The sequence below is a fragment of the Oryctolagus cuniculus genome, chromosome 10, assembly GCF_964237555.1.
Source record: "Oryctolagus cuniculus chromosome 10, mOryCun1.1, whole genome shotgun sequence".
Classification (NCBI taxonomy): domain Eukaryota; kingdom Metazoa; phylum Chordata; class Mammalia; order Lagomorpha; family Leporidae; genus Oryctolagus; species Oryctolagus cuniculus.
Genome location: NC_091441.1, coordinates 105,319,347 through 105,330,230, shown reverse-complemented (window position 1 = coordinate 105,330,230; position 10,884 = coordinate 105,319,347). Strand labels below are relative to the sequence as shown.

Here is a 10,884-nt window from a genome sequence, read left to right as displayed (position 1 = left end):
ATATCAAAGTTACGCTACTGAGTTTTTCACTGACTTAATGTTTTCTGTTCCCTTTGTAAAAATTGTATAACCCTTTCCAATGAGACTTGTAATCTACCAGTAGTTTTGCATTATTTTCAATAGTGAATTTTATGTGCTTTTATTATTACAAAATGCAAGCAGTACATATCTTAATTGGCAACTTGGTGTGTCTTTTTAAGTTACTGTGAGAGGAGTGAGACCAATGGGAAAAAGTCAGTGGATTCAAGTACTAAAAGGGAAAAGCCGGTGGTCCGTCCAGAAGAGATTCCTCCAGTGCCTGAGAACCGGTTTTTACTGAGAAGAGATGTGCCTGTCGTCCCTGTGGAACCCGAACCGTGAGTGGACCGAGCCTGTGTTTCCCTGCTGGGTGTTGCCATCAGCTTATTGCAGTTTCACACTCATTTGCTGAGTTTGACCCCTTCAGAGCATTTTGAGAGGTACTGTGGGAGACAGAGGTTGCGGAATGACATGCGTCCATCATTCTCCTGTTATGGCAGTAAAAGGCAGTCAGGCAAACTGGCTGGAAAAGTTCTCATTGGAGTTCTATTCCATTACTGATCTCATGATTTTATTGCTCCCTTGACCTTTCATTAGAGGGGTGAGGTTTTTGGCTATCAGAGGAGAGAGTTCATTGAACTCTGTTCTAATGGAGTAATAAAATATGTTCGCATTTGAATAGTGCAAAATTAATTGCATGGTGATTAGATATATAATTTAGTATCATAAATATATTGATGTTAACTTGCTCAGTGATAACTTCCCTGCATTGGAAAAGCTAATGCATAGTTTTAGATTTAGTTCCCAAAATAGTATTAATGTATTTTTTTTAAAGATTTATTTATTTATTTGAAAGTCAGAATTACACAGAGAGAGGAGAGGCAGAGAGAGAGAGGTCTTCTATCCGATGGTTCACTTACCAGTTGGCCGCAACGGCCGGAGCTGCGTCGATCCAAAGCCAGGAGCCAGGAGCTTCTTCCAGGTCTCTCACGTGGGTGCAGGGGCCCAAGGACTTGGGCCAATCTTCTACTGCTTCCCCGGGCCATAGCAGAGAGCTGGATTGAAAGTGGAGCAGCTGGGTCTAGAACTGGCACCCACATGGGATGCCAGAGCGTTAACCCGCTGTGCCACAGCGCCAGCCCCAGTATTTAATGTATTTGTGTATTAAACTGAGTCTACATACCATGTGGCTGGTGTAATTGATAAGTTCACTGTGAAGAATTATCCTGAAACTGAGAGGTTACCTAAGTGTCTTTGTTTATAATCAGGTCTCTACATATAGTTAACCACATAGTTCATTAAATACTTTTAAAGCCTGATATTGTCTGATTTTAAAAAGCTATTGTGAAATGGTAAGCATCCTTAAATTAATAGTTTTAACATGATAATTACCTTTCTTTTTTATAATTACAACACAAAAGTGGTAGAAGTCAGCAAACTATGGTTCATGGACAAAATTTGGCCCACTGAGTGTTTTTTTTACAATCCATAGCTAAGCATGCTTTATATTTTCAGATGTTTGGGAGAGAAAAGTCAAGTGAAGAATAGTATTTTGTGACATGAAGATTGTTTGAAATTCAAATTTAGTATCCATAAATAAGGTCTTTTTTTAATCAAAAGTTTTTAAAAAATTTTTTAGAAAACTTTTATTTAATAAATATAAATTTCCATAGTACAACTTTTGGATTATAGCAGTTTTTCTCCCCATAACCTCTCTCCCACCCACAAACCATCCCATCTCCTACTCCCTCTCCTATCCTATTCTTCATTAAGATTCATTTTTAATTATCTTTATATACAGAAGATCAACTTAATATATACTAAGTAAAGATTCAACAGTTTGCACCCACACAGAAACACAAAGTATAAAGTACTGTTAGAAGACTAGTTTTACCATTAATTTGCATAGTATAACACATTAAGGACAGAGATCCTACTTGGGGAGTAAGTGCACAGTGACTCCTGTTGTTGATTTAACAATTGACACTCTTATTTATGATGTCAGTAATCACCTGAGGCTCTTGTCATGAGCTGCCAAGGCTATGGAAGCCTCTTGAGTTCACAAACTCCAACCTTATTTAGACAAGGCCATAATCAAAGTGAAAGTTCTCTCCTCCCTTCAGAGAATGGTACCTCCTTCTTTGAAGGCCTGTTCTTTCCACTGGGATCTCACTCCCAGAGATCTTTCCATTCAAGTCATTTTTTGCCACAGTGTCTTGGCTTTCCATGCCTGAGAAACTCTCATGGGCTTTTTAGCCAGATCTGAATGCCTTAAGGGCTGATTCTGAGACCAGAGTGCTGTTTAGGACATTTGCCATTCTATGAGTCTGCTGTGTATCCCACTTCCCATGTTGGGTCGTTCTCTCCTTTTTAATTCTATCAATTATTAGCAGACACTGGTGTTATCATAAATAAGGTCTTATTGAAACCTAGCCACATCCATTTGTTTACATATTTTCTTAGGCTGTTTGTGGCACTGTTAGTGCCTCACTCACTCACTCATAGGGTACACAGTGGCATGATTAGAGCTCTTTAGTATTTCAAGTGTTACACATTGTGGTCATCTATAAAAATCTCATTACAGATCAGCATAACCTGATGAGCAGCATTAACATTACCTGTTTTAATAGAGAATATTAGCTTGGGACCCTATATAATTGTTGTTCCTCACCTGCCCACCCTCCCATTCCATTCTTCTCAGTAGACCTGTATTACAAAAAATGAGAGTATTTTTTATTTTTACGTGTTGAATTTTATTAGTAAAACATATGTGGAAATTTTTGCCCTTCTTGAAATTAGCCAGATGCAAAAAGACAAATACAAGGGGTCTTCAGAAAGTCTGTGAAAAATAATTATCTTTAAATTTAGTTTTTCTACAGACTTCCTGGAGTACCCAATTATCATACAATTTCTTTATGTCAGGTTACCAGAAGCTGGGGAGAAGGGGACTGGGGGCTAGTGTTTAATGAAGACAGTCTCTGGGGTCATTAGGTTCTAGAAAGGTAGTGGTGATGGTTGCACAGCATTGTGAGTATAATTAATACTACTCAATTACTCATTTAGAATGGCACATTTTATGTTGTATGTTTTACCACAATTGAAAAAAAAATAAAAATGCAACTGAATGCCCAACACATAGTATTTGCCCAATAAAAGCTGGCCAGCATGTTAATAATAATGACACCCAATAAACTGGAGTACAAAGAGACTTCCCATGCATGGAGGACTGTGTCACAAAAGTCATATTCTTAGAATTACTCACTCAGTAGGGCACAGATTCAAAGCATTGAAGGAGGACTGTGAAGAGTACAGGACAGTGGGGGAGACACACTGCTAAAAATGGCACAGCAGTTAAGACACCCACATCCCATATGAAAGTGCCTGCGTTTGAGTCCTCATTCCATTTCTGATCCAGCTTCCCACTAATACATACCCTGGGAGGCAGCAGGTTGATGGCTCGAGCAGTTGAGTCCCTGCCACCCATGTGGGAGACTGAGCTGGAGTTCTGGGCTTCTGGCTTCAGCCTGGCCCAGCTCTGACTTCAGCATGCTTTTGAGGAATGAACCAGGAGATGGAGGATCTCTCTGTGTCTGTCTGTCTGTCTCTGTCTCTCTGTTGTTCAGCATTTCAAGTAAAAATAAATGAATAAATAATAAATGAGTAAATGCCAAAATACAGTTAAGCATCAGTGTTCTCTTTGAAATCACTGTTTTGAAAGACAAGTTTTGTGTAAAGATAATATGCTTAAAAAGATAGATACAAGTATCATGAACTTGTATTTCTATCCAGTTAGCTAACTTGTTTAAGTTTTGTCATTTAAAGGATTTGCTTAGAAAATGTGGTTATGTGGAATGTTGGACAAATGAAGTACTGTGTATTATAAGGGTGTAAATTTTATATTTAAACATTGAGACAACTGCCTAGCGTTTGCTTATTTTTGATTTCCATCACCATCTTTTCTAGGAAGATTCCTGATGTTGTACCTGTTGTGAATGATCAGAAACCATCTGTGTCCAAGTCTGGTCGGAAGATTAAAGGAAGGGGCACAATTGTAAGTGTTAAGAGTCTTCTGTTTTCAAATTACTTAACAGTAAAAAAATTTTTTTACCTATATAGACAAATCTTAGCTTTAGTTTTATAGTTTTATCCTAGCTTTAGTTTTAGGTAGAATACAAAATCTGTTGAAGGAACTAGTTATATTTTCCAAAGTTATGAGGTAGCAGATACTTCTGTTACATTAAAGTTTACTACTGTGTTTAAATGGGTTTCATTAGGAAATAAAAGGATGAAACATTTAATGAGTCTTTTGAGAGACCTTAGGCTAATGAATATGGCTATTAGGAATTTGAAGAGGCAGTTTCATGTGGGATTACAGGTGAATACCTTTTAATCCATTGTGTTTGAAGTAACTTCATACCATCCTTTTGTTACTTGAATAATTCCCTTTGATGGGATCTCAGATTGGATTTTTTAGTCTAACTGTGTCCTATAAGACTGTAATCTAGAAGCATTTTTTTTTCTTTTTGAAAAAAATTTATTTAAGATGTACAAGTTTATTGTATTTCATATATACAGATTTATAGAAGCATTTTTAAAATGGCTGTTTCTTTGTTTCTGAAGCGCTATCACACACCTCCAAGGTCAAGGTCCTGCTCTGAATCAGATGACGATGACAGCAGTGAAACTCCTCCACACTGGAAAGCAGAAATGCAGCGGTTGAGGGCGTACAGGCCACCAAGTGGAGAGAAGTGGAGTAAAGGAGATAAGTAAGAGCTTTGAGAACAGGCACCAGCCTGTGTCTGCTGCTTTCTCTGTGCCCTGGGACTAGAGACTTAATTTTGGATTTTTCATTAATGATTTACAGTCAGAATTAGAATGTGCCCAAAGGGAATGCATTTGAAAATACTTGGTGATGTTGTTGATAACTAGGTAGAAAATGTTGTTTCCCCCTCACAGAAACTAAAAGCTGCCGGTGCTGTGGCTCACTTGGCTAATCCTCCGCCTGCGGCACCGGCACCCCGGGTTCTAGTCCCGGTCAGGGTGCCGGATTCTGTCCCAGTTGCCCCTTTTCCAGTCCAGCTCTCTGCTGTGGCCCGGGAAGGCAGTGGAGGATGGCCCAAATACTTGGGCCCTGCACCCGCATGGGAGACTAGGAGGAAGCACCCGGCTCCTGGCTTCAGACTGGTGCAGTGCGCCAGCCATAGCGGCCATTTTGGGGGTGAACCAACGGAAGGAAGACCTTTCTCTCTGTCTCTCTCTGTCAAAAAAAAAAAAAAAGAAAAGAAAAGAAACTAAAAAGCCTATTCACTCTTTTGAAGTTCTCTTACCCAATTTTAGAAATAGTCAGGATTTTTTTTTTTTTTTTTTTTTTTTTTTTTTTTTTTTGGACTGGCAGAGTTAGTGAGAGAGAGAGAGACAGAGAGAAAGGTCTTCCTTCCGTTGGTTCACCCCCACCAAATGGCCGCTATGGCCGGCGCACTGCACCAGTCTGAAGCCAGGAGCCAGGTGCTTCCTCCTAGTCTCCCATGCGGGTGCAGGGCCCAAGCACTTGGGCCATCCTCCACTGCCTTCCCGGGCCACAGCAGAGAGCTGGCCTGGAAGAGGGGCAACTGGGACAGAATCCGGCGCCCCGACCGGGACTATAACCCAGGGTGCTGGTGCCACAGGCAGAAGATTAGCCTAGTGAGCCGCGGCGCCGGCCAATAGTCAGGATTTAAAAGTTATTTAGCAGATTTTTTCCTAGCCAGGTGTGTTAGTAATGAATCAGTTAATAGGCAGATAGGAGAACCTGTACCCCGTGTATGTGTTAACTTCTGGCTCCAAGGACTATTGCTTCTTCAGAAAGGTCCACTCTCTTACCCTCAGGGACACCCCACAGTTGAATAGCTATTTTAGGAATGGGGCTGGCCCCAGAGTAGCTGGTGAAACATACCTCATTGGGGCCCTATGTAATCCTTCATGGTAGAATTTTCTTTTTCGCTGGGGTGAAATTGGAAGGAGGAAAAGATGTCCATGTGCTATGGGGAAGTAGCTTAGACTCTGATGCTGAGGACTCCCAGGTAATGTTTTCATCTGTTGTCATGAATTTTCTTCTTCAGTTTTTGTTTTAAGTAGTTTAACTACAGCTTAGGGATAAATTGTGATCACCCCTGTGAAATGCAGAGAAAACGGGCAGACATGCTAGCTTCACAAGAGAAAGAGGCTTCTCTTAAAACATGATTCAGGCACCATTCTTGTTTCTGGAGATCGACGAAATTGACTGAGAACTCAGTATTACTATCCCTCAAAAATTCCTCTTGGAGGCAAAGGTTATAAGCAGATCCCAGCCGTGAGCTCAGTAGTAGTCAGTGCTTTTGTGATGAGTTGTTTTGGTTTTCTAAAACATTTTCTTATTACATTTGAATTCTTTGCTTAGCTTTGAAAAAGAATTGTAAGTGAATCTCTTCAGTGTGTGTCTCTGAAAGTATCAGATCAAGAGAAGGCCTTAACTGATTCCTGCTTCCTGTGTGTGCTAATGATGTTGATGATGTCAAGTACTCTGTTAATAAGAGATGTGCAGCCGGCGCTGCGGCTCACTAGGCTAATCCTCCACCTTGTGGCGCCGGCATACCGGGTTCTAGTCCCGGTCGGGGCGCCGGATTGTGTCCTGGTTGCCCCTCTTCCAGTCCAGTTCTCTGCTGTGGCCCGGGAGTGCAGTGGAGGATGGCCCAAGTACTTGGGCCCTGCACCCCATGGGAGACCAGGAGAAGCACCTGGCTCCTGCCATTGGATCAGTGCGGTGCGCCGGCTGCAGCGCGGTGGCCATTGGAGGGTGAACCAACGGCAAAGGAAGACCTTTCTCTCTGTCTCTGTCTCTCACTGTCCACTCTGCCTGTCAAAAAAAAAAAAAAAAAAAAAGAGATGTGCTTTAAGTCTTTGAAAACTTGCTTATAAGTAACTGCATGCATATTGTGTCCTTTTCTATAGGTTAAGTGATCCCTGCTCAAGCCGATGGGATGACAGAAGCTTGTCCCAGAGATCCCGATCATGGTCCTATAACGGATATTATTCTGATGTTAGTACAGCAAGACACTCTGATGGTCACCATAAAAAACGCAGAAAAGAGAAAAAGGTCAAGCATAAGAAGAAAACAAAAAAGCAGAAACACTGCAGAAGACACAAACAGATGAAGAAAAGGAGGATTGTTGTACCATCTGACATAGAGTCCTCCAAGTCTTCCACTCGAAGAATGAAATCCTCTTGTGATAGAGAAAGGCGGTCTCGTTCCTCTTCATTATCATCTCATCGCTCGTCAAAGAGGGACTGGTCCAAATCTGATAAGGATGACCAGAGCTCCTCGACGCGTTCCAGCAGAGACTCCTACAGATCGAAATCTCACTCACGATCTTACTCTAGAGGAAGCTCAAGATCAAGGACTGCATCAAAGTCCTCATCACGTTCTCCAAGTAAATCCAAGTCCAGATCTAGTTCCAAGTCAGAGCACCAAAGGACAGCCTCCAAGTCACCAAGGAGAACAATTTCTCAGTTAAGTGAAAACAAACCAGTTAAAACAGAACCTTTAAGAGCAACAGTGCCACCAAATGAAAACGTTGTGGTGCAGCCAGTGGTGGCAGAAAATATTCCTGTAATACCATTGAGTGATAGTCCCCCTCCTTCAAGATGGAAGCCTGGACAGAAGCCCTGGAAGCCATCTTATGAGCGAATTCAGGAAATGAAAGCTAAAACAACCCATTTGCTGCCCATACAGAGCACTTATAGCTTAGCAAATATTAAAGAGACTGGTAGTTCATCATCCTACCATAAAAGAGAAAAGAATTCTGAAAGCGATCGGAGTGCTTATTCGAAATACAGTGATAGAAGTTCAGAAAGTTCGCCAGGGTCCAGGAGCAGGTCTTCCAGGAGTAGATCGTATTCCAGATCATACACCAGGTCACGTAGTCCAGCTAGTTCACCTTCAAGGTCCAGGTCCCCATCGTCTAGATCTCGTTCACGAAGTAAGTACAGCGATCATTCACGGTGTAGCAGATCATCTTCATACACTTCTGTTAGCAGTGAGGACAGAAGACGAGCCAAGAGGAAATTTAGATCCACTGGGAAAAGACACACTTCACATAAAAGGTACAGCAGCAGTTCTGAAAAGACACATGGCAATAAATATATCAGAGGCAGAAACAAATCCTCATGTCAGAGAAAGTATAGTGAAAGTAGGTCATCTTTAGATTATTCTTCAGACAGTGAGCAGTCAAGTGTTCACGCTGCACAGTCAGCCCAGGACAAAGAGAAAAAGGGCAAAATGGAAATAGCCACTAATAAACAGAAAAACAGAGATGAAGAGAAATCTAAGCCCGAGCGAGAATGCTCTCGGTCAAGAAAAAGGACCTTGAAAGAGAGTGTTTCTGACCACTTTAGAAATGGCAGCAAGCCCAAAAGGAAGAATTATGCTGGGAGCAAATGGGACTCGGAATCTAATTCAGAGCGAGATGTAACCAGAAAGAATAAGAACGACTCCCGGCCGTCTTCTGATAAGGAAGAAGGGGAGGCCACATCAGATTCTGAGTCTGAGGTGAGCGAAGTTCACATCAAAGCCAAACCCACAACAAAGTCTTCAGCAAACACTTCACTGCCTGACGGTAATGGTGTTTGGAAACCAAGCAAACAGCGGTCATCAACTTCTGATTCTGACGACTCCTATTCCGATTCAGAAAACAATAAAGGAAAGACACGGAAGCATAAGCGTGGGTCAAAGGAAAATCTTAAACGGGAACACACCAAAAAACTGAAAGAGAAATTGAAAGGGAAAAAAGAGAAAAAGCACAAGGCTCCAAAGCGCAAACAAGCATTTCACTGGCAGCCTCCACTAGAATTTGGTGAAGAGGAGGAAGAGGAGATTAATGAAAAGCAAGTTACCCAGGAGTCTGAAGAGAAAAAACATGTTTGTGACAACAGCGAAACCATAAAAGATAATCCTCCGAAAACTAAGAAATCCTGTGATGAGGGCAACCTTTCAGGTAACTGTGGCACAGCGGCTGTTGCATCTGATCGTGACCAGCTTCCTAAAGATGATAGCAAACCCCGCGTTTCTCCCAGTGCTGGAACTGCGGAGGGAAATGCAGCCAGTTCTCCCCCAGACATCCCGCAGAGTGAGAGAAGTGCCCCGAGCGGCGTGGAGGACGTGCTTCAAACAGACGACAACATGGAGATTTGCACGCCTGAGCGGAGTTCCCCAGCCAAGGGAGAGGGGGCTTCCCCTCTGGGAGACCCAGGGCTGGACAGCCCAGAGAGGAGTGCCGTTCTGAAGCAGGATGTGCAGAGGGACCGTGCTGAAGCAGAGGGGGTGAAAGAGGAAAGCAGCATGTCTGAGAGCAAAGCGGTGGGGGAGGCAGAGAAACAGGACAGCAGCCCTGCCGCTTTGGGCAACGCAGCAGAAAAGACTGGCAAGAAGGAGGAGGCCGAGAAGAGCCAGGCCCACCTCCCGGATAACAAATGGAAGCCCTTGCAAGGGGTGGGCAACGTGCTAGCACCTACTGCTATGACTTCCAGTGCCGTGGATGTTAAAACATTGACTGCTGTGCCCGAAATGAAGCCACAGGGCTTGAGAATAGAAATTAAGAGCAAAAATAAAGTTCGCCCTGGGTCTCTCTTTGATGAAGTAAGAAAGACAGCCCGCTTAAACCGGAGGCCAAGAAATCAGGAGAGTTCAAGTGATGAGCAGACGCCCAGTCGGGATGGTGATAGCCAGTCAAGGAGCCCAAGCAGATCTCGAAGTCAATCGGAAACCCAATCAAGGCACAGGACAAGGTCTGTCTCCTACAGTCATTCAAGAAGTCGATCAAGAAGTTCCACGTCTTCTTATCGGTGAGCAGATTCTCTTTCCTTTTTTCTCCTCAGGAAAGTCTGTTATTATGTAGCTTGAAAGAAAGTCGGAGCTAGAGACAAGATCACTATTTCCAAATATCTTAATGGAATGAGAAGTGTTGTTCTGTGTGACCCAGGGAGGAGATTGAGGACGTGGGGAGTGGGGATTTCAGAAGCAGACATTAGGGCTCAGTTTTAAAAGCTGTTGCTGTGACATCAAGCTCTCCAGCAGTAGAAGTGAATTACCATGACAGGTGGCAGGTTTTCTTTCTTTAAAGGAATGAGCCTGCTTGCTTTGGCAATCAAAGTAATCCTGAATTTACAGAACATGCAGGATTTAGAGTTCATTAATCCAGATGTTCATCCTTTTTTTTTTTTTTTTTTAAGATGTATTTACTTATTTGAAAGAGTTACAGAGAAAGGAGAGACACAGAAAGAGAGAGAGAGAGATCTTCCATCTGCTGGTTTACTCCCCAAATGGCCACAGTGATCAGGGTGGTCCAGGCTGAAGCATGGAGCCAGAAGCTTCCTCCAGGTCTCTTACGTGGGTGCAAGGACCCAAGGATTTGGGCCATTTTCCGCTGCTTTCCCAGGAGCATTAGCAAGAAACTGGATGGGAAGTGAGGCAGCTGGGACTCAAACTGGCACCCATATGGGATGCTGGCGCTGCAGGCCATGACGTTAACACACTGCACCACAGTGCCAGCTCCCAGCTATTCACCTTTGGATTGCTTGGTGTTGTTAAAGCTGCATCTCTCATCAGTATAGACTGGACAGTTAAGCACAGGACAAAACCCAAACAAAACTGGTGGTGGTGGCAAGTAGTTGTGTTGTGTTCTTTCCTGTTTTTCCCTTTCCTTTTTTTTTTTTTTTTTTTTTAATATGTGCATGTTTACTTGAAAGGCAGAGCTAGAATGAAGAGAGAGAGATTGACCTTCCATACACTGGTTTACTCCCAAAATGACTACAGCTGCCAGGGCAGCAGGGCTGGGCAGGAGCCAGGAGCTTAAT

General features: G+C 42.8%; 1 protein-coding gene across 7 annotated transcripts in view; it reads left to right on the top strand.

The window, feature by feature from the left end:
- NKTR (natural killer cell triggering receptor) overlaps positions 1-10,884 on the top strand; it is a 47,090-nt gene that overhangs the window by 28,283 nt on the left and 7,923 nt on the right. For 5 of the 7 annotated variants that reach the window (XM_070050971.1, XM_008260249.4, XM_008260248.4 and 2 more), the window contains 4 exons: positions 201-356; positions 3,982-4,069; positions 4,639-4,784; positions 6,985-9,873. In XM_070050971.1, coding sequence (XP_069907072.1) covers positions 201-356; positions 3,982-4,069; positions 4,639-4,784; positions 6,985-9,873 — 3,279 coding nt within the window. Of the gene's footprint in view, positions 1-200; positions 357-3,981; positions 4,070-4,638; positions 4,785-6,984; positions 9,874-10,884 lie in introns of those variants that run through there. The other 2 variants (XR_011379577.1, XM_051851821.2) reach the window with 2 other exon arrangements.